At 50.4% G+C, this 21,208-nt stretch overlaps 1 protein-coding gene across 2 annotated transcripts in view; it reads left to right on the top strand.

Moving 5' to 3' along the window:
• Positions 1-21,208, top strand: part of ITPR1 (inositol 1,4,5-trisphosphate receptor type 1) — a 299,832-nt gene that overhangs the window by 201,418 nt on the left and 77,206 nt on the right. For both annotated transcript variants that reach the window (XM_074344434.1, XM_074344433.1), the window contains 2 exons: positions 136-268; positions 2,236-2,426. In XM_074344434.1, the coding sequence (XP_074200535.1) occupies positions 136-268; positions 2,236-2,426 (324 nt within the window). The remainder of the gene's footprint in view (positions 1-135; positions 269-2,235; positions 2,427-21,208) is intronic.

The following is a 21,208-nucleotide window of genomic DNA, read 5'->3' as shown; positions in this document are numbered from 1 at the left end:
TAATAATTTATTTTTTCACTGAGTGAGACTGAGCCAATTAGAACTGAGTACCCCTGTGGTTTTCTTTTTTTAATATTAGTTGCTCAGTTATGCATTAAATTCAGAACCTGATTTCATTATCCTGTTTGAATTAAGGGTGAGGCCCTCAGGCAGATTTTGGTCAACCGTTACTATGGAAACATCAGACCTTCGGGAAGAAGAGAGAGCCTTACCAGCTTTGGCAATGGCCCGCTGTCACCAGGAGGACCCAGCAAGCCTGGGGGAGGAGGTAGGCTGCGTGGTGTGCTAATCGGCTGCACGTGTGACCTGAGTGTGCCACATGAGAGCTGTGTGTTTCTGCTCAGCAGGTTGAAACTCTAACAGATGAATTTGGGTTGCAAGTGTATTTTTTTTTTTTTAGCAACTTATTTTGTCTTTGGTCTACCATCAAATTGAGGTCTGAAAACATTTCCCAGCAATCAGATACTGTCTAAGCCTTTGCCCCTCTTTCTCATGCAGCAACCCTCTGGTGATAGTTGAATGACTCAAGAAACTTGACTTTGTTGCACCGTTTCTTGCGGTCATCAGAACTCGTGTTTTCCCATAAGATGAGGATGACGTTGGGAGTGAGGAGGGTGAAAGCCACCATTTATTTTACGCTTACTAAGCTGATGGCTTTCCCAACTGTTTTGCATTCTTTATCCTTTCTCCTCCAAGTTACTGACTATCTATGATAGGGACTGCTGTTACCCTGCTGAACAGAGGAAAGGGGAACTTTAGTTAGTGACTGGTCTGTAATTTGAAGCAGTTATATCTGATCCTAATGCCCATGCCTTATGCCTCCCCAAAAGTCTCAGGGGAGTTGGCGCACGGGAAAAAACCTCTATATTGAATTGCTTAAAAACACATCCTGAGAGGTGTCCCAAAACATTGTAAACACAGGTACAGGTAAAAGCTGCAAACTGAACTGTGGGTACTGGTGTTGGCTTGAAGGGGGGCCAGTAACTCCATGCTCGAAGCACAAATGTGAGTTGCCTGATTCCCTGTCAACAGTGTTGACTCTGAGGCACTGCTGGTCCCTGGTAGGTTCCTCAGGTAGCAGAGAAACACTGGGTGTTTGATAAATGTATCCTGGCAACTTCTGGGGAGGGATCTTGGGTGTCTTGCCCGAGGAATACCTGGGGCATACCTGCTCAATTCACGGAGCTGCGGCAAAGATGCCGTTCACAGGTTACCCAGAAGCGGACCTTAGCATCTCATCTGAAAGTTCCCAGGGATTGTGAAGCAGAGGTTCCTCACACAACATCTCAAAATTATTTCTCTTGACTTTCCATGGTGGGGTCATTCAGCAAGTCTGTGAGGCCCTGGAGAGCATCATGGGGAGGGGGTTGGAATCAGAGACAGATTCTGATGTGGAACTAGTGTCTCCCTTGTGCTGTAGATGCAATAGATCTAGAAAGTCAAGGACAAGTAACGTACCTTTGAATTGAGCTCTGCAGGGAAGGACTGACAGATGGTTTTCTGTTTTTCTGAAATTGATTATCCCATTTCCCCATGTACATTAATATTTTGGTTATTGCCAAAAATCATGCAAGGTCTTAAATAGGCACCTTCTAAACACAGTTGGGATCTGTCCCACTGAATGGCACAGGCCATCTCCTCCTGATTGTATTTGTCTCATCTGAAGCTCAGTGGGGGTGGGAACTTTGTTCACTCCCCTACCCCCAGCTCTTGGCTCCATACCAAGTACTGAGTAAATGGGTTTTGAATGAATGAACGAACAGATGAAAATTAGTGGAAGGATGAGTTTGGGGCCAGGGTGGGCTTCTTAGAAAGAGGGCTAAAGTCATCATCATAGGCTACACTTTCTTAAGAATGTTCTAAGAAGTGTTCAAGTTCGGTTTGTCTTAAATCAGTTCTTAATAATTCTGCCCCAAATCACTGCATTTTAATGTAAGGAAGAGTCTGACTATACAGCTTTAGATCTCTTGCTCAAAATGTATTATTCTTCCTTCATCTTACCTGCCTGCCTTCAAGTGCCATCGCTGCTACTTACAAGCTAAGCTGAGTGTCCTTGGACAAGTGACTTCATCTCTCTGCTAACAATCATTACCTTTTCTGTGGGGTTGTTAAGAAGGTTCAAGGAGATAGTACTGTTAAAGTGTTCAGTGTATGAAGTGTTGGTACACAGAAGGAATGTAATAAATGTTAGCTGTGGTGATTGTAGTTAATAAGAGCACTGCTCCATCTTCTTAGGGGGAGGTTCCGGGTCCAGCTCCATGAGCAGGGGTGAGATGAGCCTGGCTGAGGTTCAGTGCCACCTCGACAAGGAGGGCGCCTCCAATCTGGTCATCGATCTCATCATGAACGCGTCCAGTGACCGAGTGTTTCACGAAAGCATCCTCCTGGCCATCGCCCTCCTGGAAGGAGGCAACACCACCATACAGGTAGGAGGGCGGCTTGGCTGCTGGTGGGCAGCCCTGCCGAGTAGGAGGAGGCTCTCCTCTAGGGGCCGGGTGCCTGGGTGGTGCACAGACTCTTGCATAGGGGATAGCTCATTCTTAGGGCACAAAATTCTGTTGTTCGGAAAAGCACATTCTATTGAAATCGTACTGTGGCCATTCAGTCATAATTCAGGCTTGATTCTAAAACATGGGTTACCTTTGAAAATTTGTAGAATGCTGAGGATGTGCAAAGCAAGTTGGCCCAGGATTTGGGGCATAATGAGTAATCCATAAAGGTTGGTTTGATGAATGATTGAATGAATTATATGTATAGTTTTTAATCCAAGATCCCAGAGGATCCCATCACAAGATGACCAGAAGGAGTTTGGACTTTGTGTGCTAATTGTATTTGTTACATCTATGGACCCTATAGTTCCTGCTGACTATAAATTTCTCTGCCTTTTAACTGAAAAGCTCAGTAAAACTGAACCAGTTTGAAATAATAGGAACTAACTGGGGAAAGCCAGGCTAGGTGAGTCAAAGATGAGTAATGCCTTTTTGTTGCCTGGGTATGATCCATTTTAGAATATAATAACTTTAAATTATTGTTTAAATTATCTTTAATTAAAAATTTAAAAATACTTAAATTAATATGTAATTAATTTAAAAGTAATAGTAGTAAGTAGAATTCTAAGTAGACATTCTTAAAAAGCAATTTTAATGAATTTTAATAGTATATACATTTTCATGTATAATTTTCATGTATAAATGGCCCTGAAAATGATTCCTTTAAATATTTTTAGTATCCCCTTCTTAATGCATTCTTCACTCTTTGCCTCTGCACAGGGTTAACTTTTTCACACACACACATTTTGATAATAGTTTTTGATTGAGATATAATTTACATGGCATAAAATTCACCTTTATGTATGTATTTGACTTGACCTTATACTCTTGGTCTTGAGTTTAAATTCAGAGTCTGGATTAGTGAAGTTTTGGTTCTTGGTACAAATTTTAAAAGGGCGTTTCTTCCTGTGGGCAGATGTGCCCTTAGCCAGGGCTCCTGGGTTTCAGCCCCCAGTCACCCTTCAGCCAGGTGCCCTGTGCCTGCCCAGCCTGCACAGTGACTGCGGGGTCCTGTCTCCTCGCCCTCCAGTCCCCACTTGCCCCAACACACACTCTCGAAGTTCATTATATACGTTGCCCGAAGTTGAATGTTGTGCCTGCGGGAGAGCCAGCTGCATAGCTGAGCTGTCACATGGGCAGACGTGACCTGCAACACGTGGGGTTGCTGTTTGATTTCGTCCCACGTGAATCCATCAGGATTTGCACGCCCACTGCCGTGGTCCTGGCATCTGGGTGCGCGTGTTGGAATGGAAGCAGGGCTGGAAAGCTCCTGTTCTCTGTGATTTCCAGTGACTCGAGCAGTCAAACTAAACATTTATCGAGCACTTTCTGTATACACGGTGCTCTACTGGGGATTTCAGGTTAGTGGTTTCCAGACCCTGGGGCCAATCGGTCTATGAGAATTTTCTCCAGGCACAGCCAAGTGTGGAAATGAGGGCAGTGTGGTCAGTTTTTCATAAACCAAATATGTCAGTTTGAGGGACCATCTGGCCATTTTATTCTGAGGTTATATCCTGATGAGTTTTTCTTAGCTCTGATGTCTTTTCGTTGATGAAACGGTGTTGATAGTGGATGAGAGTTGGGGTTTTTCCTCTACTGGCCAAATAAGAAGTTGGAGCCCTAGGTTATTCCCTCCCTTCCTCAAAAACAAGCAAAGAAAACAAAACTTTGCTAATTTGAGAAGTCACAAAGGCCCAGTCTTCAAGAAATTGATGATCTAGCAAAGATATAAGACTTGGTATGCATGCACGTAGGGAGCTGTGTCTCCAGAATGATGTGTCATGCCATCCAAGAGGCAGGAAAATTACTGTGGACCCTCCAAGGAAGAAGCAACGACACCTGTGTGAGGAGTTGGTAGGAGGTTTTTTGATGAGGTGGACTTTGCAGAAGGAGTGTGGGGTCTGAAGGGTGGGATTTGGGCACATGGCTGGGACATGGGGAGGCTCGCTCATGGTGCATGGGAGAGGAGGCCCAGAGGTGCAGGAGCAGACATGCTCCCACAGCGGGGACTGGGTCCTTTGGGGTGAGCAGAGCAGGCAGAGGAGGGTGGAAGGGGGACCGGGGATGTGGTGGCAGTTGTACACAGTAGCCCAGAAGCACCCCGAGGGGCCTCGGCGCTGTAATGTAGGACTGTAAATCTGACAGATAACTTAAGAAAAGCTGGTCCTAGAGGGAGGCAGTTCGATAATTAAAAAGTCAATTTGAAATCGTTTAGGAGAGCTAATGAAAGCCTGAATTCAAAATGAGTGTATGATAGGATTAGTCATCTGGTGGGGGAGGTTACTTTCTAGGAGGGGCAGAAGGGAGCCTTTTGGGGGTTTGGTGCTACATCTTGGTCTAGGTGGTGGTTACATGGGCATAAATCTGTTGCAAACTCTGTGAGCCATACAGTTAAAATTGGTGTGCTTTACTCTATCTGAGTTACACCTCAATAAAAAAAAAAAGAAAAGAAAAGAAAAGAAAAATGGGGAGTAAAGCTATCCTGAACCTGATTACAGCAGGATGTCATGAATGGAGTCTCTCCAACCTCCACCCCCCACTCAAGGCTGGTGCCTTAGACCCATTTATAGTTAATACACATTGGCCATAGTGTCACCTGATTGGATGCTGGAGCCCCAGTTGGCTCTCGAGGCTTTAAAGAGTCTGGATGACTAGACACAAGAAGACACCGTTAATTAAGGAAGCGTGAAGCGTAGAGAGGGCTCGAGGGGGCTGAGGGCCGCCGGCGCCGAGCCTGGCTGGCAAGATGAAGTCAGAGATTCTGGCAGGATGCCGTGTTTTTCACAGCGTACCCCTGATGGTGATGGCAAGGCACACAGAAGCTGTTTTTCCTTCAAGTTCTTTATCTTGTAAAGTAATGATGAATATTAGTTTCGTGTTTTCACACATTCATTACTCATATGCTCAGGCTGCAGAGGAAATGCCATGACGGAGTTTTAGCCATTGAGCCTCCCAGAGCAGGGCTGTTTTCTGTCGGAGGAGCCCATGTGCTCGTGGGTGGGTGGGTCTGGGTGTGGTGGCCTGTGGGCCCCCCGCCAGGATGGGACGCACCGCCCTGAGTGCTGGCTTGCTTCCCCCATCTCTCCCCTCTCTCCTCCTGTGATCTCAGGGACTGCTGGGAGCATCTCACCCGCTGCCTCATTAGAGATTTGTGGTTCCAGGAAGATTAATTGTAGCCTGGAGTTGACTTGTGAGATCCCCTTGGCCCTGAGCGTCTCTTTCTCTGGAGAAAATGATGAGGAATTCAGGTTGTTTCAGGCCAGTTAAGGACAGACACCCTGAAGCCCCAGAGGGAGTGACTCAGTTTCGTCTTGCCTTAGAGAAGCCGGTTCAGAGTAGTAAATGAGCAGCTGGGGGGTTAGTGCGAGATGGGTTCTGACCGCAGTGGTGGCGGTTACTGATGGCTGAAGTCCCGTCCCAGCCAGGGCTCACTGCCCACTCTTGCTTCCTGTTCATCGTCTTATGTCACCTGCCCAGGGAGGGAGGGCGGTCTAGGCTCAGGTGGGCGCCCCTGGATTCCTGTTTCTCAGTGACAGGTGGGAAGGGAGGTCGCTGGGGAGTGCAGGGCTGCGTGGTTCCAGAACTGGGCTGCCTGTCCGAGGAGAGGGCTGCAGAAGGGCCCTTGTGCTCACAAACACCTCCCCCAGGGTGTGGGGCCTGCTTCCTGCAGAGGAGAAGGGGACTGACACCCGCTTTCCAGCCCACTTTGGTGTGGGATTAGGAAAGTCACCGCTGGGTTTCTGTCCCTGTGTCGTCAGGCATAAGACACACATACACGTGGACTCCTGAGTTCTTTGACGCTTTGAATCAGGACTTTCTAGCAATATTCTTTGTTTTCCCAGAAAATCTTAGAATCTAATAGGTATGGCTAGCCGACTCCATTTCTGAGGTCTTTTCTCCCTGGCTTGTGACAATAATTTTAAATATGGTGATTGCCTACTGTACAGCACAGGGAACTATCTTCAGTACCTTGCAGTAGCCTATAATGACAAAGAATATGGAAAGGAAAAATATGTACGTATAAATGAATTACTATGCTGTGCACCAGAGATTAACACATTGTAAATCAACTATACTTCAATTAGAAAAAAAAAGGTGATGGACAGACTGTGGTACATCCATACAGCATGAACACTACTCTGTGATAAAAAGGAATGAACTACTGATAAACATGATAACATGGGGCCCCTCAAAGCATTATGCTGAGTGAAAGAAGCCAGTCTCAGAGGGTGACACCCTGTATGGTTCTATTTGTATGACATTCTCCAAAGGACCAGGCTGTAGTGATGGAGAACAGAGCAGCGTTTGCCACCATGAGGGTGAGGGGAGAATCTGACTGTAAGAGAACAGCACAGAGGACTTTTTTGGGTGATGCCACTGTTGAGTGTCTTGCTTTGGGCATACAAATCTCTACGTGTGTGAGAATTTGTAGAACTGCACACCAAAAGAGTCAGTTCCACTGTATGCTCATTAAGTGAAAAGCCATGTGATGTTGATGATGACCAGCGTTTATTAAGTGCCTACTGTGGACCGGGAACTGCGTGTCAGTGCCCCCCTTGTATCATCTCATTTAGTCCTCACAGTCTCCCTAGCAGGCAGGTGCCACGCTTACCCCTCTATAGGTAAGGAAGCGAAAGCCCCAAATAGTTAAGGAACTTGCCCCACATCACACCAGCAGTAAGTAGCAGGGCCACGTGGCTTGGCTCCCCAGACTCCTCCTTGCCTGCAACAGCTTCATTGCTGAGGATGATGCTGAAGATCGGAGGAGGAAGGCAGGTGCTTGATAAAGGAAGACGACTTTCTCGTTTTTACAAGTGAAGTCCTTGTCATCTCCCAGGACAGAGGCATGCGTGGGCCAGGGATGGGCCCATGGCTGCAGCGCTCAGTGGAGAAGGCGAGTGGCACTCGCATCCGGTTGCTGTTGGCTTCTGGTTACGAAGCACTTTCCCTCCAGCTGTCCCGTCTGAGTCTCCAGGTGGGGCTGTGAGGTGTGCTGCGCGTGCGTTCTCCCCGTCACAGAGGTGAGGGAACAGGAGGCCAGCGAGCGGTGGGACAAAGCCCGAGCTGGGTATCATGTGCCTCCTGTCCCCTCCTCTCCTGCCCCCGGCCTTAGTTATCTTACTGTTGAGTTGATAATATCTTACTGTTGAGCTATTGTGTTGATAACCTCAAAACTTAATGGCTTGATTAAAGCCATGGCCATTCTGATCCCTGTCCTGTTTCTGTGGGCTTGGGCTCAGCTGGGCGGTTCTGCTCTGTGTGGTCCCGGCTGGGGCTGCAGTCATCAGGGGCTTGATGGGGCTGGGACGCCCAAGACGACCGCTTGCGTGGCCGTGGCACTGGTGCTGGCCCTCATCTGGGAGCTGAGCAGTGGCTATCACCTTGGTTCTCCTCCATGCGGCCTCTCTGTGCGGTGTGGGCTGCTTAGAGGACGGTGGCTGCATGCTCAAAAGTCGTGTTTGAGGAGTGGGACATGGAAGCCACCAGGTGTTTCAGGACCTGGGCTTGGAATCCTTAGTACAACACCGATGCCACATTCTGTCGGTCAGAGCCCGTTGTGAGCCCAGTTTCAGGGGGAGGGGAGAAGCGTCTACCTCTTGCTTTGAGGTGGGCATGTGCACAAAGGAGAGGGAGTTGTGGGGCCACCTGGGGGGACTGGCTCCCCCACGGGCGACTGTGACAGTGGATTGAGACCTACCATGGGTCAGCTGAGCCCCTGAGTTGGGTGTTACAGCTGCGCCCAACTGGTGGCACCACTGTCTCTGCCCTGGAAGCTCAGTCCCTTCTGGGCAGAAGTGTCGACTCATGTCCTTACCCTTTTGAGGGTGTGTGAAAACCCGCCCCCTGTCCAGAGGATAAGGTCACTGGGGACCATGGCTCTTCAGAAGTTCTAAACTTCATGGTCTAGACCTCAGAAGATTCAATTTATGGGAATCCTAAAGTAAGGACCTATGTGCTTGCTAGGAACCCTCATGCAGAGAATTTGCTCCTTTTTTCTGAAACTTTACAATCTGTCGTTTCATCACGTAAGCCTTGAAGCCCAATTTAGGATATTTCCTGGCCTGGCATAATGGACTCCTAGGGAACATGTCCCCACGTCTTCCAGTATCTTCTGTCCCTGCCCTGGCTTCTCTGATGCTGGTAACATCTGAGGATAGATACTGCCTCCCAAACTTCTACCCGGGTGCCATCGGAGCGGCTCAGGCTTCATGGCAAACCCTCTGCTTCCGGGAGCAACAAGACCACACCGGTGCCTTGGGGCCCCCCAGGGATGGGTGGCTTTGTCGAGCGGTGGGATCAGGCATCTCCTGAAGAGTAACCCTGCTTTCTTTCTGCACTCTCCAATGCCACCCACTTCCTGCCAGCCCCCAGAAGAAATCTTTCCATTCTGCTTGATGTTTTGTAGCCAGTGGGAAACTATAAAATAAGCATTTGCTTATGAATTAATTTTTGGCACACGCCAGGCTCAGCCAGTCTCATGGCACTTGCATATCCGTCCTCCGAGTCCTTGCCAACTTCTCTGTTCCTTCCTCCTGAGATGTTCCCACCAGCGCCCGGGGGAAGTTCCCTCGCTTCCTCTTCCCTGCGGGAGGCCACAGGCCCTTCTCACCTGGAGAAGAGGAGGAGGGTGTATCTCTGAACATACTTCGTGTTCGGGGTTTTTTTTAAGCACACACAGGTGTTTGGGGGTATATGTGCTGACATGATCCTAGGGAACCTCACAGCAAAGGAAGGAGACAGATACAAAAAAAAATTTTTGGATTAATTGCTTCCGGTTGCAGCAGCACAGTGAATTGTATGTATCGAAAGGCAGCCCACAGCTCTCCCTATGCCAAGTCAAGCCTACAGACACACCCAAAAAGGATTTTCTTTTCGGCACGTACACAGCGAGAGTTGGAAAATGTGAGAAGTGCTCTGTCAGGAAGCTGGCTTGCAGATTCAGCTGAGAGAGAGAGATCCCTCGTCCAAGGGCCTTTCCCTCACCACACACTTATTTTTTGAGGTTGGCTTAAGACATCAGCCCACGAGCCAACATTCGATATGAAGTCTCCCAGCCCTTCCAGAAGAAGTCACCAAGAAGGCCCTGAGGGGGAGCTTGCTGGAGGCCACCTCTGAGCTCAGCGAGCAGAGATGGGGGGCAGAAAGGGTAGTTGGCACGGACTGCCAGCTGGTGAGGAAGGTCAGCCTTGGTTTGACAGGGCAGCCGCCTGGAGGAGGAGGAGGAGATGGGTGTGAGAGCGAGTTACGTAAAAGGGTGTTGTGTTTGGCAGCAAGGTCAGAAATGAGTCACTTCTGAGCGGTGTTTTCTGACCTCGGGATTTATCCATGTGGGAGAAGAGCATGGCCAGCAGTGGAGAAGACTGCTTTCTCCCCTGCCTGGGGGTGTGGGAGCTGATGGCATGAAAATAAGAGGGAGGCAGGTGGCCCGGCCCAGAAGGGTCCGGACGGTGAAGCCACTGGCGTGGTTCCGGGAGGGCTGCCCGTCGGTCCTCCCTGGAGAGTGGGTGGCGCGGGGTCAGGGACTTGGGGGGACACTGCCCAGGAGGGAAGGTGGAGCCGGGGAAGGAACTTGGCCTCCAGAGTGGAAACACCTGGGCTGGATTCTAGCCCTGCCCCCACTAGCGGGGTGACCTTGGACTTACTCAGGATGCTCAGAAACTCAGTTGGCTCATCTTTGAAACGAGAGTTAGAAGGACTGAGTCCCTTCCTTACTCAGTTGTTGAGAGGACTGACCAGTAAGGTCAAGGTGGGGCGCACAGCCCAGCAGAGCTGCAGGGATGGGGCCGCGGCCGTGGGGCGGGTTTGGTTTGGGAGAGTGAGGGAGGCCCCTTCCCCCTGCCTCACAGCAGCCCATCTCAGGGCTCGGGGCAGGTTGTTGACCGCCTAGCCCGGCTCCAGCCCGGAGAGCGGCTCAGTGTCATACCCCCGGGGCTCCTGGGATGGGCGGACCGGGTGACTCACAGAAAGTGCCTCGCTCAGTGCTGGAGTGCGGATGTGAGATCTGCAAGATCTCAAAATGAGGTGGCAATTATGTGTATTAATACAATTTTTATTATTTAAAAACAGGCTTTGTTTTATTCAGTTTGTTTTCTGTCAAAAATCTTCCTTCTGATACTTTGCTTCTGTGTAGTGGTTTATGATCCAGTCTGCAGTTTTACGTTTTCACACACAGTTCACCTAAGTCCCTCTGACTGCTTGTGTATTTGAAGTGATTTTAGGGGTCCAGGAGGTTGGGAGACTTCATTGCTTTGGGTACCAGCTACTTAAACCGACAGGCGTTCTGGGTGAAGCAAAGAGCAGCAGGCAATCCAGTTCACTGCTCCCTGAGCCAGGACATTTTTTTCCTTCTCTTTATTATTATTATTATTATTATTATTATTATTATTATTATTATTATTATTATTATTATTATTATTATTATTTGGGGGCCCAAGTCATCCTTTGACAAATGCTCTTCCTCTCCACTCCCAGACAACTGGCATGTCACTGAACAGGAGTCTTTTAGGATTATTGGTGTAGATCCAGGTTTTGAAGTGAAAACTCAAGATCCAAAAGTAGTTCCCATGCTTGCGAACACAGGACTTGGATGAACTCCCACGGCTCTCTTTGTGGTGCGGGCACCGGATGGTGCGTGGACCCACTGGCACTGGGTTCTGCATTTCAGGGCAGGACGTTACTGCAAAGATGGTCAGCACATTCCTTCTCACTTGGGTTCCAGAAGCACCAACCTGTCCACGTGGTCTTAGGGGAAGACGCGCATCCTGGCTTGTGCTTTTAGAGAAACGGGAGACCCAGTGTTACTTTTCTTCTTCCCCAAGTAGCAGAGCCAGCAGTTCAGGGAGGAGTGGGAATTCCGTATACCTGTTCTTCCGGCCTTCCCTAGGAGGGCAGCAGTTAGGGAGTTGAGGGGAGATCTTTGGCAGGAAAGTGTTAATCACCTTCCATCCTACAAAACCCACAGGCAGGAATTAGTTTCTAAGAGACGTCTTCAGCGGAAGCCTCGGGTTTTCCACAATCTCCAAAACTTGAGTTGGGGGCAGAAAAAAAGTCAGAGAAGACTTGGAAATAGCTGTCAATCGAGCCACCGTTTCATTGTATCCTATTAAATCCACAGCAGGTCTAAGTCTTCCTTCTTTCCTTCTCTTCCCTCAGCTCCAGCAAGAGGTCTCTGTTCTTCGTAACTTTCCTTAGTGGCTTGTGAGGATGGAGGGCCTCTTAACAAACTCCCCAGCTGACACCAAACCCTCCTCTGTTGGCTGATGGTACATTGGTCCAGAGGCTGGCGAACTATGGCCGGAGGGTTGAATCCTGCCGGCTGCCTGCTTTTGTAAATAAAGTTTTATTGGAACACAGCCATCCTGTTCCTGTGGCGCTGCCTCTGGCTGCTCTCGTGTTGCCCAGGCAGAGCTGAGAAGTTGCACACAGACTGAATGTACGGCAAATCCTAGAGTATTTTCCGCTTGGCCTGTGACAGAAAACCTTTGCCAGCCCGTGTTTGTTGAGTCTTTGCTGTCTAGATAGGAAAAGAACCCTGTCGTAACCCCCTTGCTCTGTGTTCTTTACCCCCTGGTAGGGTGATGTTAGATTTGAGGTAAATATCCACCAGATGACTAATATCCTAAGACGCAGGAGGTTTGGCCCCTTACTCAGCTGATGAACGGGAATTCAGGGAAGGAGAGGACTCTGCGTTCTCTTTCCTTTTCTGGTCGGGGGCTGATCGCCCCTCTTCCTTCGCTGTCTGTTTCCCGCCTTTCAGCACAGGTTTGACGGGGAGTCTCGGGGGCGCGTCCCCACAGGGATCTGTGTGTGTGGCTCAGAGTCTGGAGTTCTCATCCGGAAGCCCTCTCTGACCCTCCTTCCCCAGAGCGCCACATTTTAGGTTAGTCACTTCGCTGTGGCCTAATGCCGTTCCCTTGTTGAGCTTCCCACAGAGGTTTTCCCTAGCGATGAACACGAGGTCTCTCTGGGGCACATACAGGTAACCTTCAAAGAGCTGAAGCTCTGACGCCAGGTCTCCAGCCCGGTTACCTTCTTTTTCTCCAAACTCCCTGGGTGATTTCACCCATTCCCCGAGGCTTCTAGCTATCATTTCTGCCAGCACTGCCCAAAGGTACAGCTCCTGGCCCCAGCTCTCTGCTGATTCCCAGATCTCTCTGCCAATCCCTGCTGGGCATCTCCACCTACTTCAGTGTTAACTGTAAGTTTACATGACCCCCAAGCATGCCTGCCGCCCCCTGTCCTCCACCCCATCTGCCTTTCTGAGGTCTGCGTCTTGGTCGGTGGACCCCCACCCCCACCCCTCCAGTCTCTGAGCTAGAAACCTTGAGGTCCTCGGTCTCCTCCATCTTGAGTTTTGTCAGGAACTCCTGCTGCGCCTGCTCCGCCTCCCAGCTCTTCATAGCTGGTACTTAGTTAGGACTTGTAATGAGCCAAACACTTGTTACCTCGAGGCTAAGTGACATGCCCAAAGTGGCCCCACTGGGGCTGGCGGCACTGGGATTGGAAACGAGGTGCTCTGGCTCCAGACCTCCTGCCCCTGACCAGCACCCTACACCTCCTGCCAGCCTGGGGCCGACTGAGTTCTGAGCCTGATCTTTCCTCCTGAGATGGGCTCTTCCAGGCCTCCCCGCCCTCCCATACTGCTGTCAGCGGCACCCCCCACGCAGAGGCCGGACCACCGTGGTCCCTGTCCTCACAGCCTTCCAAAGAAGGCAGAATCCATAGCCGCACTGATGAAATCCGCTGGCGCCGCCTGGTTCCACCCTCACACCCGCGCTCATTGTCCTGCGGCTGCACCTGCCGTGGGCCCGTCCCTGGCCGTGTACTCAGATGCCTCTGCTCCGTGTGGGACGTGCCCGCTTGCCCTTTTCCTGGCACGTTCCCTGAGCCCTGTTGGAAATGCTGCCTGCTCGAAACCTCCTCTGGATCCCCTGAGGCAGAGGCGATCTCTCTGGGTGGTTCATTGACTGTCACAATCACCCCGCTTTCAGTGGAGGCTCGCTGTAAGACCCGAGGGGGCAGAGATGAAGTCCGCCTTCCCCCCAGAGCCCTGCAGAGAGACCTCTGCCTGGGTCAGCTGATAGGAGGTTGGCCTGTGCGTAACGAGCAGGGCAGGGACTCCTGCTCTCGAGTGCGACAGTGCATGGAAAGCACTCAGCTTGGGATGGTGCCTGATACTCCGTGCCATCATGGCTCATGGTTACTTTCGTTGGTGTGTCTTCCTCTCCTCCCCCTCCACCCACCCGACAGTGTAGGCTCTTCCCAGGTCAGGGCTCTGTCTTACCCCAGCGCCTGGACCGCAGTGGGTGCTCAGTCAGTGTTCCCGGAATGCATGGAAGTCTGGACCCTGTGTGGCCACCACGTTATGTCAGCCTTCTTACCCTTTTGTGAACAGAAACCTGAGGATGTGAAACATGAAAATGTGTGGTTAACAGCCACCTCCTTTTTAAAGGGACACCTTCTTTAGGAGCAGGAAAGAGTTCCGTTTATCTGAGCACAAGGGAAATCTGTAATGTCAGTTGGGAGAAGTCTTTTGATGCCAGAGATACTTGGTGGCGACTTCCGTCTTCTTTTCTTCTTCACGGTCACTATAGCTGGTGGTAATAATAACCGAAATCAGAATGCTCGCCTGCGAGGAGCAAGGCTGTGTGCCTTCTCTGCGTGATCTCACTCACTCTTCATGCTGGTCCTGGTGGGCAGGTAGTGCCTGCACCCCTTTTTGCTCAGTGGGAAGTAGAGGATCTGAGAGGTCAAGTTACTTGCTTAGGGTCACACAGCTAGCTGGCACTTGTGCCAGGGTTTGTTTCCTGCAGAGCCTGGGTTCTCAGCCTCTCTGCAGTGCTGCCTCCTGTGTAAGAAGCTGCCCCTAGTCCCCCTGGCACAGGCCCCTCCCTGGGGACCGAGGAAATGGGCAGTGCACCCTCTTCGAGGGCCTGGCTTCTGTTGGCTGGGCACTTGAGAATCTGTGGCTTCACTTTGTTCCTCTTCAGTCAGTGGGCTCATTGTGCAGGGCTGTCTGCCATCCAGAGAAATCCCAGGTGGCTTGTGCGCCTGGTGTCTTTGCTTTGGTTCTATCACCGGCTGATGAAGGACGGAGGATGGAACTGTGAAAGACTTTACCTTTCGGGCTGGGCATTTGTCAAGTAAAAATTATATGTGCTGTACATGTCGCTTCACCTCTAGCGGGTTCCAGGAGCTCAGGTCTATGAAAGTTCATGGCAAGGAAACTCTCTTGCATAACTTCCTCTCAGTGGAGACAGAGAGCAAATCATTTAATTAGGGCTCTTAAGAAAAGTTGGATTATATTATTCACAATTTTTGGTTTTCACTTGCATCTAAAGAAGTATATGTACTTTGGTATATAATGCGAAGCTTGTTAGATCTCCGCTTTTGTCCGTTTTGCATGGAGAAGCTCAGTGCACCGGATTCTCCCCATATTTGAGTCTTTGGCAGGTTGCAGAGTATGTATGTTTTGTGGAAGGAAGAGGCCAGGACTTTGTGCCTTTATAAAGTGCCCGTTGTGGGGCAGACACAGGGCCTGGTGCTGCTGGGCACCTTATCTGGACTAGGGGAGACAGCCCCAATGACAGATAGGGAAACTGAGTCTCAAAAGATCAGGGAGGTCTTGCCTGAAGTCAGTGGTTAGCAGAGATGAGATTTGAACCCAGATCTCTTTCCCCTAAAAGTCTCTCGACTTTGTCTCATGCTGGACAACCTTGAAGTCTCTTGGGTCCAGAGCAGGGAGCAGCTCGGGGCTCCACATCCACCGATGTGAGGTGCTGTACCTCCTCCAGAAGTATCTGTCTTGTTATTGTTGGGAGTGAGTGGGCAGCCCTGGTCATTTGATCTGAGAAGCAAGTACTCACTGCTTGGTTATGCAGTGAATTCTAAAAGTCGACTTAGGAACCACACAATGGAAGCATGCTCAGTTTTATAATAATGTATGAGTGCGTCTTTAGTTCTCACTGCTGTCCTTTGCATGAGAAGCTTTCTCTGGTCAGGGGTGAACTTGGCCCTGATGGATGGGAGGCTGTTGCTCAGCTCTGTTTCTCTGCGTTTTCTGTGATCCATGTTGGGGGAGCAGAGGGGTAGGGGAGGGAAAGCTAGGGTGCCGTGCAGATAGCTGTTGCAAACCCCTGTACGATTTCCAATTAGTGGTTGCATGTGTGACGTGTATGCCTGTCTTATATTTACAAGAGGAAACATCCCGTTTAATTTTATGTTCACACCCAAAACCCAAGTGTTAAGAGAACATGGTGTTTTAACACTCCCTCGGTTATCAGCTGCAGAGCGGAGGTTCTATATTGTCACGTGCAGTTTTCTGAGCGTGTTTCTACATTTGTCACCTGGCAACATCGCTACCTCGGGACACGAAGATGCATCGGTTCCTACCAGATCCACACTGTTTATACTGTCAAAGGTTAAGCCCGTTGTCCTCCTAGGAATTTAGAGGAGGAGCAGGCCCAGGCTGATGGGGCTCAGTTGAGAGACGGGTTGATGTGCTTCCATGGCTGACCCAGGACCAGGGGTTCCATGGGGGGTGATGACTGGTCCTGCCTGCATTGATGCATTACCGTGTGGTGGACCACTTGCCAGTTCTGATAAGGAAGGAAACCCCATGGTAGGGATGCCACAGTAACCCTTGCTGGGGTCACCCTCTGAGCTGCTGATAGCCCCGTGGGGTCTTCTATGTAGCTGATAAGATGCACTGAAAGCTCTGTACTATAGAATCTGTGTGCCTCGTGGGGCCTCGGGTGATCACACCCTCAGGCTGTCATAGCCTCCCCCACCCATCCCGTGTGATTAACCCCGTGCCTTGAGGATATTTGCCTCTGAAACCCTTGCATCATATGTTTGAAAATCCTCTCGGTTGAAGCTGCATGTTCAAAGACTCAGAAAAAGCTTACTGAGACCAAGGGCGTGGAATTCTCCAGCACCTGTGACATTTCTTGAAAAATACTGGAGAGGGGAAAGTTCCCATGGTAACAGCTTTTAAAAGGCGTTTTGTGGCATCAGTAGATGAGACAGGATATCAGAGTAATGAGGCTTAGCAACATGTCCTATAAGCACAGACTCCTTTACAGCCACCTCCTGGTGACGACGCCAGAGCAAGGGCCTGTCCAGAAGGTCCGGGAGCGCTGGGGGGTCTGGCCAGGTCGCGCTGCACGACAGGGTGCTCCATCCGTGTTTCCCTCTGCAGTTCTCACTTCTGTCGGCCTCTCTAAGGAGGAGGTCTTGCCATCCACTGGACTCGTACTGTCTTGCCTGTTTAGAAAGAAATAGACAACTGAGTATGCCTGGGGGTGTTTAGAAACCACCAGTCAGCTTCAAAAGTATGTATTTCAAATGCTCCGACCTCCTTGAGAAAAACCCAAGCAGCCAGATTTGGTTCAAATGGTTCTTTGCTCTTGGGTGTTAATATTACTCTCAGCAGCATCAGATGTCCGGTGAGAAAACCACAAGATTCCTTAAGGTTTTATTTTATAGCAAGTGCGTGTGTGTGTGTGTGTGTGTGTACACATATACATATATATACACACATACACATACGCATATACATGTACACACCCATGTACATATACATATACATATTACTACTGGAGGAGGACTTGATCCTGAGGGTTTGGAACCTGGCCGATCCTCCTGAGTCCCCTTCACGAGGAACTCTATATCCTGCTCTTTAAACTTTAAGACGATCCCTAACTGGCTGAAAGTCCTCAACCCGCAGGCCCAGGAAAATGTTTCAGAAAAAAACAAGGTCATGCTGCATTTTTTGGTAAGCACAGGAATCAACAAAGAGATGTTATATAACTTCTATTTATATCCTCCTTGCTCACTATCTGCAGGCAGACAAGAGTCGCTGAGAAGGGATTTAATGAGCTCTCTGGGTTTGCTCACCTTCCTGAGCTGGTAGGAACCAGCTTGTTCTCAAGTGCGTCAGCAAAGAATCTGGCTGTGGGTGGGCGGCCGGGGTAGGTGGACAGACTGGTTGCCATGGTGTTCTTTAATTCCCCTGTCTCTCAGCGATCTCCCTCCCCTCTCCCCGACTCCTTCCTCTCCCCCCACTTTCTTTTCTTTTCTTTCTTTTTTTCCCAATCTCTAAGCTTCCTTGTTTCTCACACCTCACCCAGGATTCTTGGAGCTGTCTCCAGAGACAGAATCTTCTCCTTTCCCTCTAAGAGCTCCCCATTGTGTAGTTCTAGGACATCAGAAGGGTTTTGGCTAAAGTCTCTTTTCCCCCACCCTCCCTTATTTCTTGTCCTCGGACTTTTTTTTTTATTATTATTATTACCAGTCCCTCCATTATAGGAGCCTAACCTAGAGGTCTTGAAGTTCACTCTCTGTCCTCGGATTGCCTGCAGACCGGGTGGGTTCCATTACCAGTCGGGCAGACAGTGGCTCTGCCCCTCAGGGGAAGGGCTATGTGCATTTCCCTAACCCTCCTGTGTGCCCTTGCTCTGGGTGGGATGACTTCTCCTGTCTCACCTAGGGCTTTATGAAGTATAGCCACATGAAAACAAGAGAACGTGTTTGTCCTGCAGTGACAACTCCTGGAGCTTCGGCTACATCTGTTACGTGAAGGTGGCAGGTTGAGATTACTCACCCTGCATTTAAAAAGAAAAAAAAGGGTCTGCTCCATCCTATTCTCAGCAGGAAAGCAAAACTGTCCTTCTGAGAAGCTCCCCTGTGGCAGCCCCAGGAGTGCCCACCTGCACCCTGGTGGTCTCGTGGCTTTGGGTTGTTGGCCACATCCCCACGAGAGCAGAGGCATTACCAGACGTGAGTATGGAGGTTATAATGCAATGTTCTTAGTAAAGAAAAAGTGGTTCCCATGAGGACAGGCTTAAAAAAACAAAAAAGCCGAAACCCACCCCTGCCTTGCCCAAGAGTTGTGCAATTCTTAACAGCAGTAGCCTGTTTGAATAATCAAAGGCGAGCTAACTTCCCCTTAGTAACTTCTGTTAGAGACATCTGCATAAAATATCCCCGGATTCCAGACCGAGAAGGTAACTTTTTTTTTTCCCTCTGAGTAACTGGAGGGACTTTCCCTTTGGAACTCTTCCAGCCGAGCGAACCTCACGGTGGAGAATCTTCTCTCATTGGAAACTGCCAGCGGCTCGAGTCTGGGCGTGGGAGCATTAAAGACACCTCGCGCCCAAGCTTGGACCCTGAGCCTCTGAGAACCTACGTGACATTCGCAGCTGGCTTTGCCCCTCCTTTTCACAGAGGAATCTATGCCCACGTGCGCTTCCTGAGTCCTCTGAGTTCCTTTTTGAAAGTGTCAGAGCCTCTCTTGATGTTTCTAGCAGTTTTCCCTTGCCTGGGTTTTAAACTTGTCATCAAGATGTCCCAGACGCCAAAGGCGATCCCCCTAGAAACCATCTGATGTCGTCAAGTGGCTTGTTTCCCTTTGAATTCAGGACTTAAGAAAAATTATATTGTTCTTGGAAGAGGCTTTGTTTCAGTTGCCCTCACCATATGGTGTTTGAGAAATGTGTTTTTATTAATCTCCTTGCAACACAAGCCCACAAACTGTTCAGCCCAGAGCTTTTAGTTACCAAGTCAGGTTCTGAGATGGGAGGCCCAGCAATAACTGTCCTTCCTGCCCCATGGCTGATAATACAGATGTCAGCGGGGCCAGAGTAGTTGATGGTTAACTAGGTGGATTAGGAGCCCCAGCCAGCCTGAGCCCATCTCCGCGGCCTGTGCGCAGACCCGAGCAGCCTCTGAGAGGCGAGAACGCCACATCAGCCTCCTTCAGCTCGTGTTTGGCTTTTGGCACTGTCCCCGTTTGGCGAGACTTTGCGCTTTCACAGAGAGGGATCTTCTGGTTATTGAGTTAAACTTCAGCTGCCAGAGATGCAAACCTCGACTCGATTTCAGTTTTTCAGGGTTGCCCCTCCTTCGGGACTGTTGTGTATTCATTAGGAGAGCAGGTGTTTATGGAGGTGCCCGGCCCCTGGTGAGGGGGCCGCAATACTATCAGGGATGAGGTGAGATCACGGGTCCTGCCTTCAAGGTTATATAGTCCAGCAGGGGAAATGAATCATAAGCCAGTTAACAATTAAATAAGTAAACTGGGGGAAGCGTGAAAAGGGAAGCTACCAGGGTCCAGAGTGTCGTGGAGAAGCCCCTGAGGGTGGTCAGGGGAGCCTTCTCTAGGGAGATGTCATTTAAGTCGAGACCTAGCAGGTGGGAAGAGAACCAGTCACGTGAAGAACAGAGGGCAGGAGTGTGCAGACAGGTTGGCATATTGCAGGAGCTGAAGGAGGCCACTGCGGTTGGAATGGAGCCCCGGGGAGGGGCGGGGGAAGGGAGCAGGGCGTGAGATGACCGCTCGGCCCAGGTAGTGCACTTGTCACCAGGTGAGAGGCTGGCCGGGGTGATCTCTGCGGCCCCTGCCAAGCCCTACTCAGTGCTTCTAAAGGGCACCAAGTTGGCTCGGGCTGTGACCTGCTTGGATACACGTGACCAGTGCCAAGGCCGTAGTATATTAAGCAGCACTTACACAGACGAGTGCTGTGTGATTTCATCCCGCCACCTCCATCCGTGTGGCCATCTGTACGTTTTACTGTCAGATCCCAAGGATGTTCTGTGCAGCCATATGGAAGCTACCTGATGGGCCAGTACCCAGAGACGTGGGCCCGTGGGGTGGGGAAAAGTGAAAGTCCTGCGACCTGCCCTCTGGGGTGCAGGCTGGGGCTGAGATCTGAGAGCTGGCCGACTGACCCGAGGACTGAGGGTGACGGTGGCCCTCCCTCAGGAAGACACTCCTTTGCCTGATGTTTTGCTATTTCCAGCCAGTGACCTTGCCCCCGGCAGGCCAGGGTATATTTATTTCCCCTTGGATGCTGTGGTCGAGTGGACCCATCAGAGCTAGGTTTGTTGAGAGTGGGGATGGGAGAGTGTCTGGTATAGAACAGCTACCAGCACTGGCCCTGTGCGGGCTTTCCCCGTTACCGCCTTTCCATCCCACAGCCCCGCGGGTGGCTGTTACCCTCCTCCTGCCTCCGTGACGGACGAGGAGACTGAGGCTGCAAGTTCGTCGATGCCCTGCCCACAGCCACCCCCTTCCTCAGCCACCCCGTCTGCCTGTGTGTTCCCTGCGGAGCGTGCTGAGGGCTGAGCCTGTTCTCTGGGCCCCTGCTGCTCTCTGTATAAACACGGCCTGTAGGTGTGCAAAGAATTCTAACTGATGTGGACAGAAAGCTCAAGTTGGAGGCCCTGAGGAACCTTGGTGCTTTGCGGGCAGGAAACATTGGTCAGTGTTGATGGATTGGCCCTCAGGTACCCAGAATGGAAATGAGACCAAAGATCAAAGGTCTTGCCCTCCGATGCCCATGTCAGGCCTTTCTTGGTAACACAAGGGAGCCCCCCCAGTGAAGTCGGAAGGCTCAGCAGCTGGGTCGCCGCCCGGTTCTATGCAGGGGACCCACCTGCACCCTCCCTGGCAGAGGCCCAGCGTGCATTTCTTGGTGACAAGTTTCCCAGCACCTCGTGTCTTGTTCTTTTCAGGTCTCATGATACAGGGTGGGGCCTCACTGAGAAGGCTTCTGCCCTCCCATCACAGATCCCACGGCGAGTCTGTGGGCGCAGTGACGCAGGACCTCAGAGTTTCCTGTGAACCCCCAGGAGGCACATTTTGCTGAATCATAGAA

Source organism: Camelus bactrianus, chromosome 17, assembly GCF_048773025.1.
Source record: "Camelus bactrianus isolate YW-2024 breed Bactrian camel chromosome 17, ASM4877302v1, whole genome shotgun sequence".
Lineage (NCBI taxonomy): Eukaryota > Metazoa > Chordata > Mammalia > Artiodactyla > Camelidae > Camelus > Camelus bactrianus.
The sequence above is the reverse complement of the archived record's forward strand: the minus strand, read 5'-3'. Positions and strand labels throughout refer to the sequence as shown.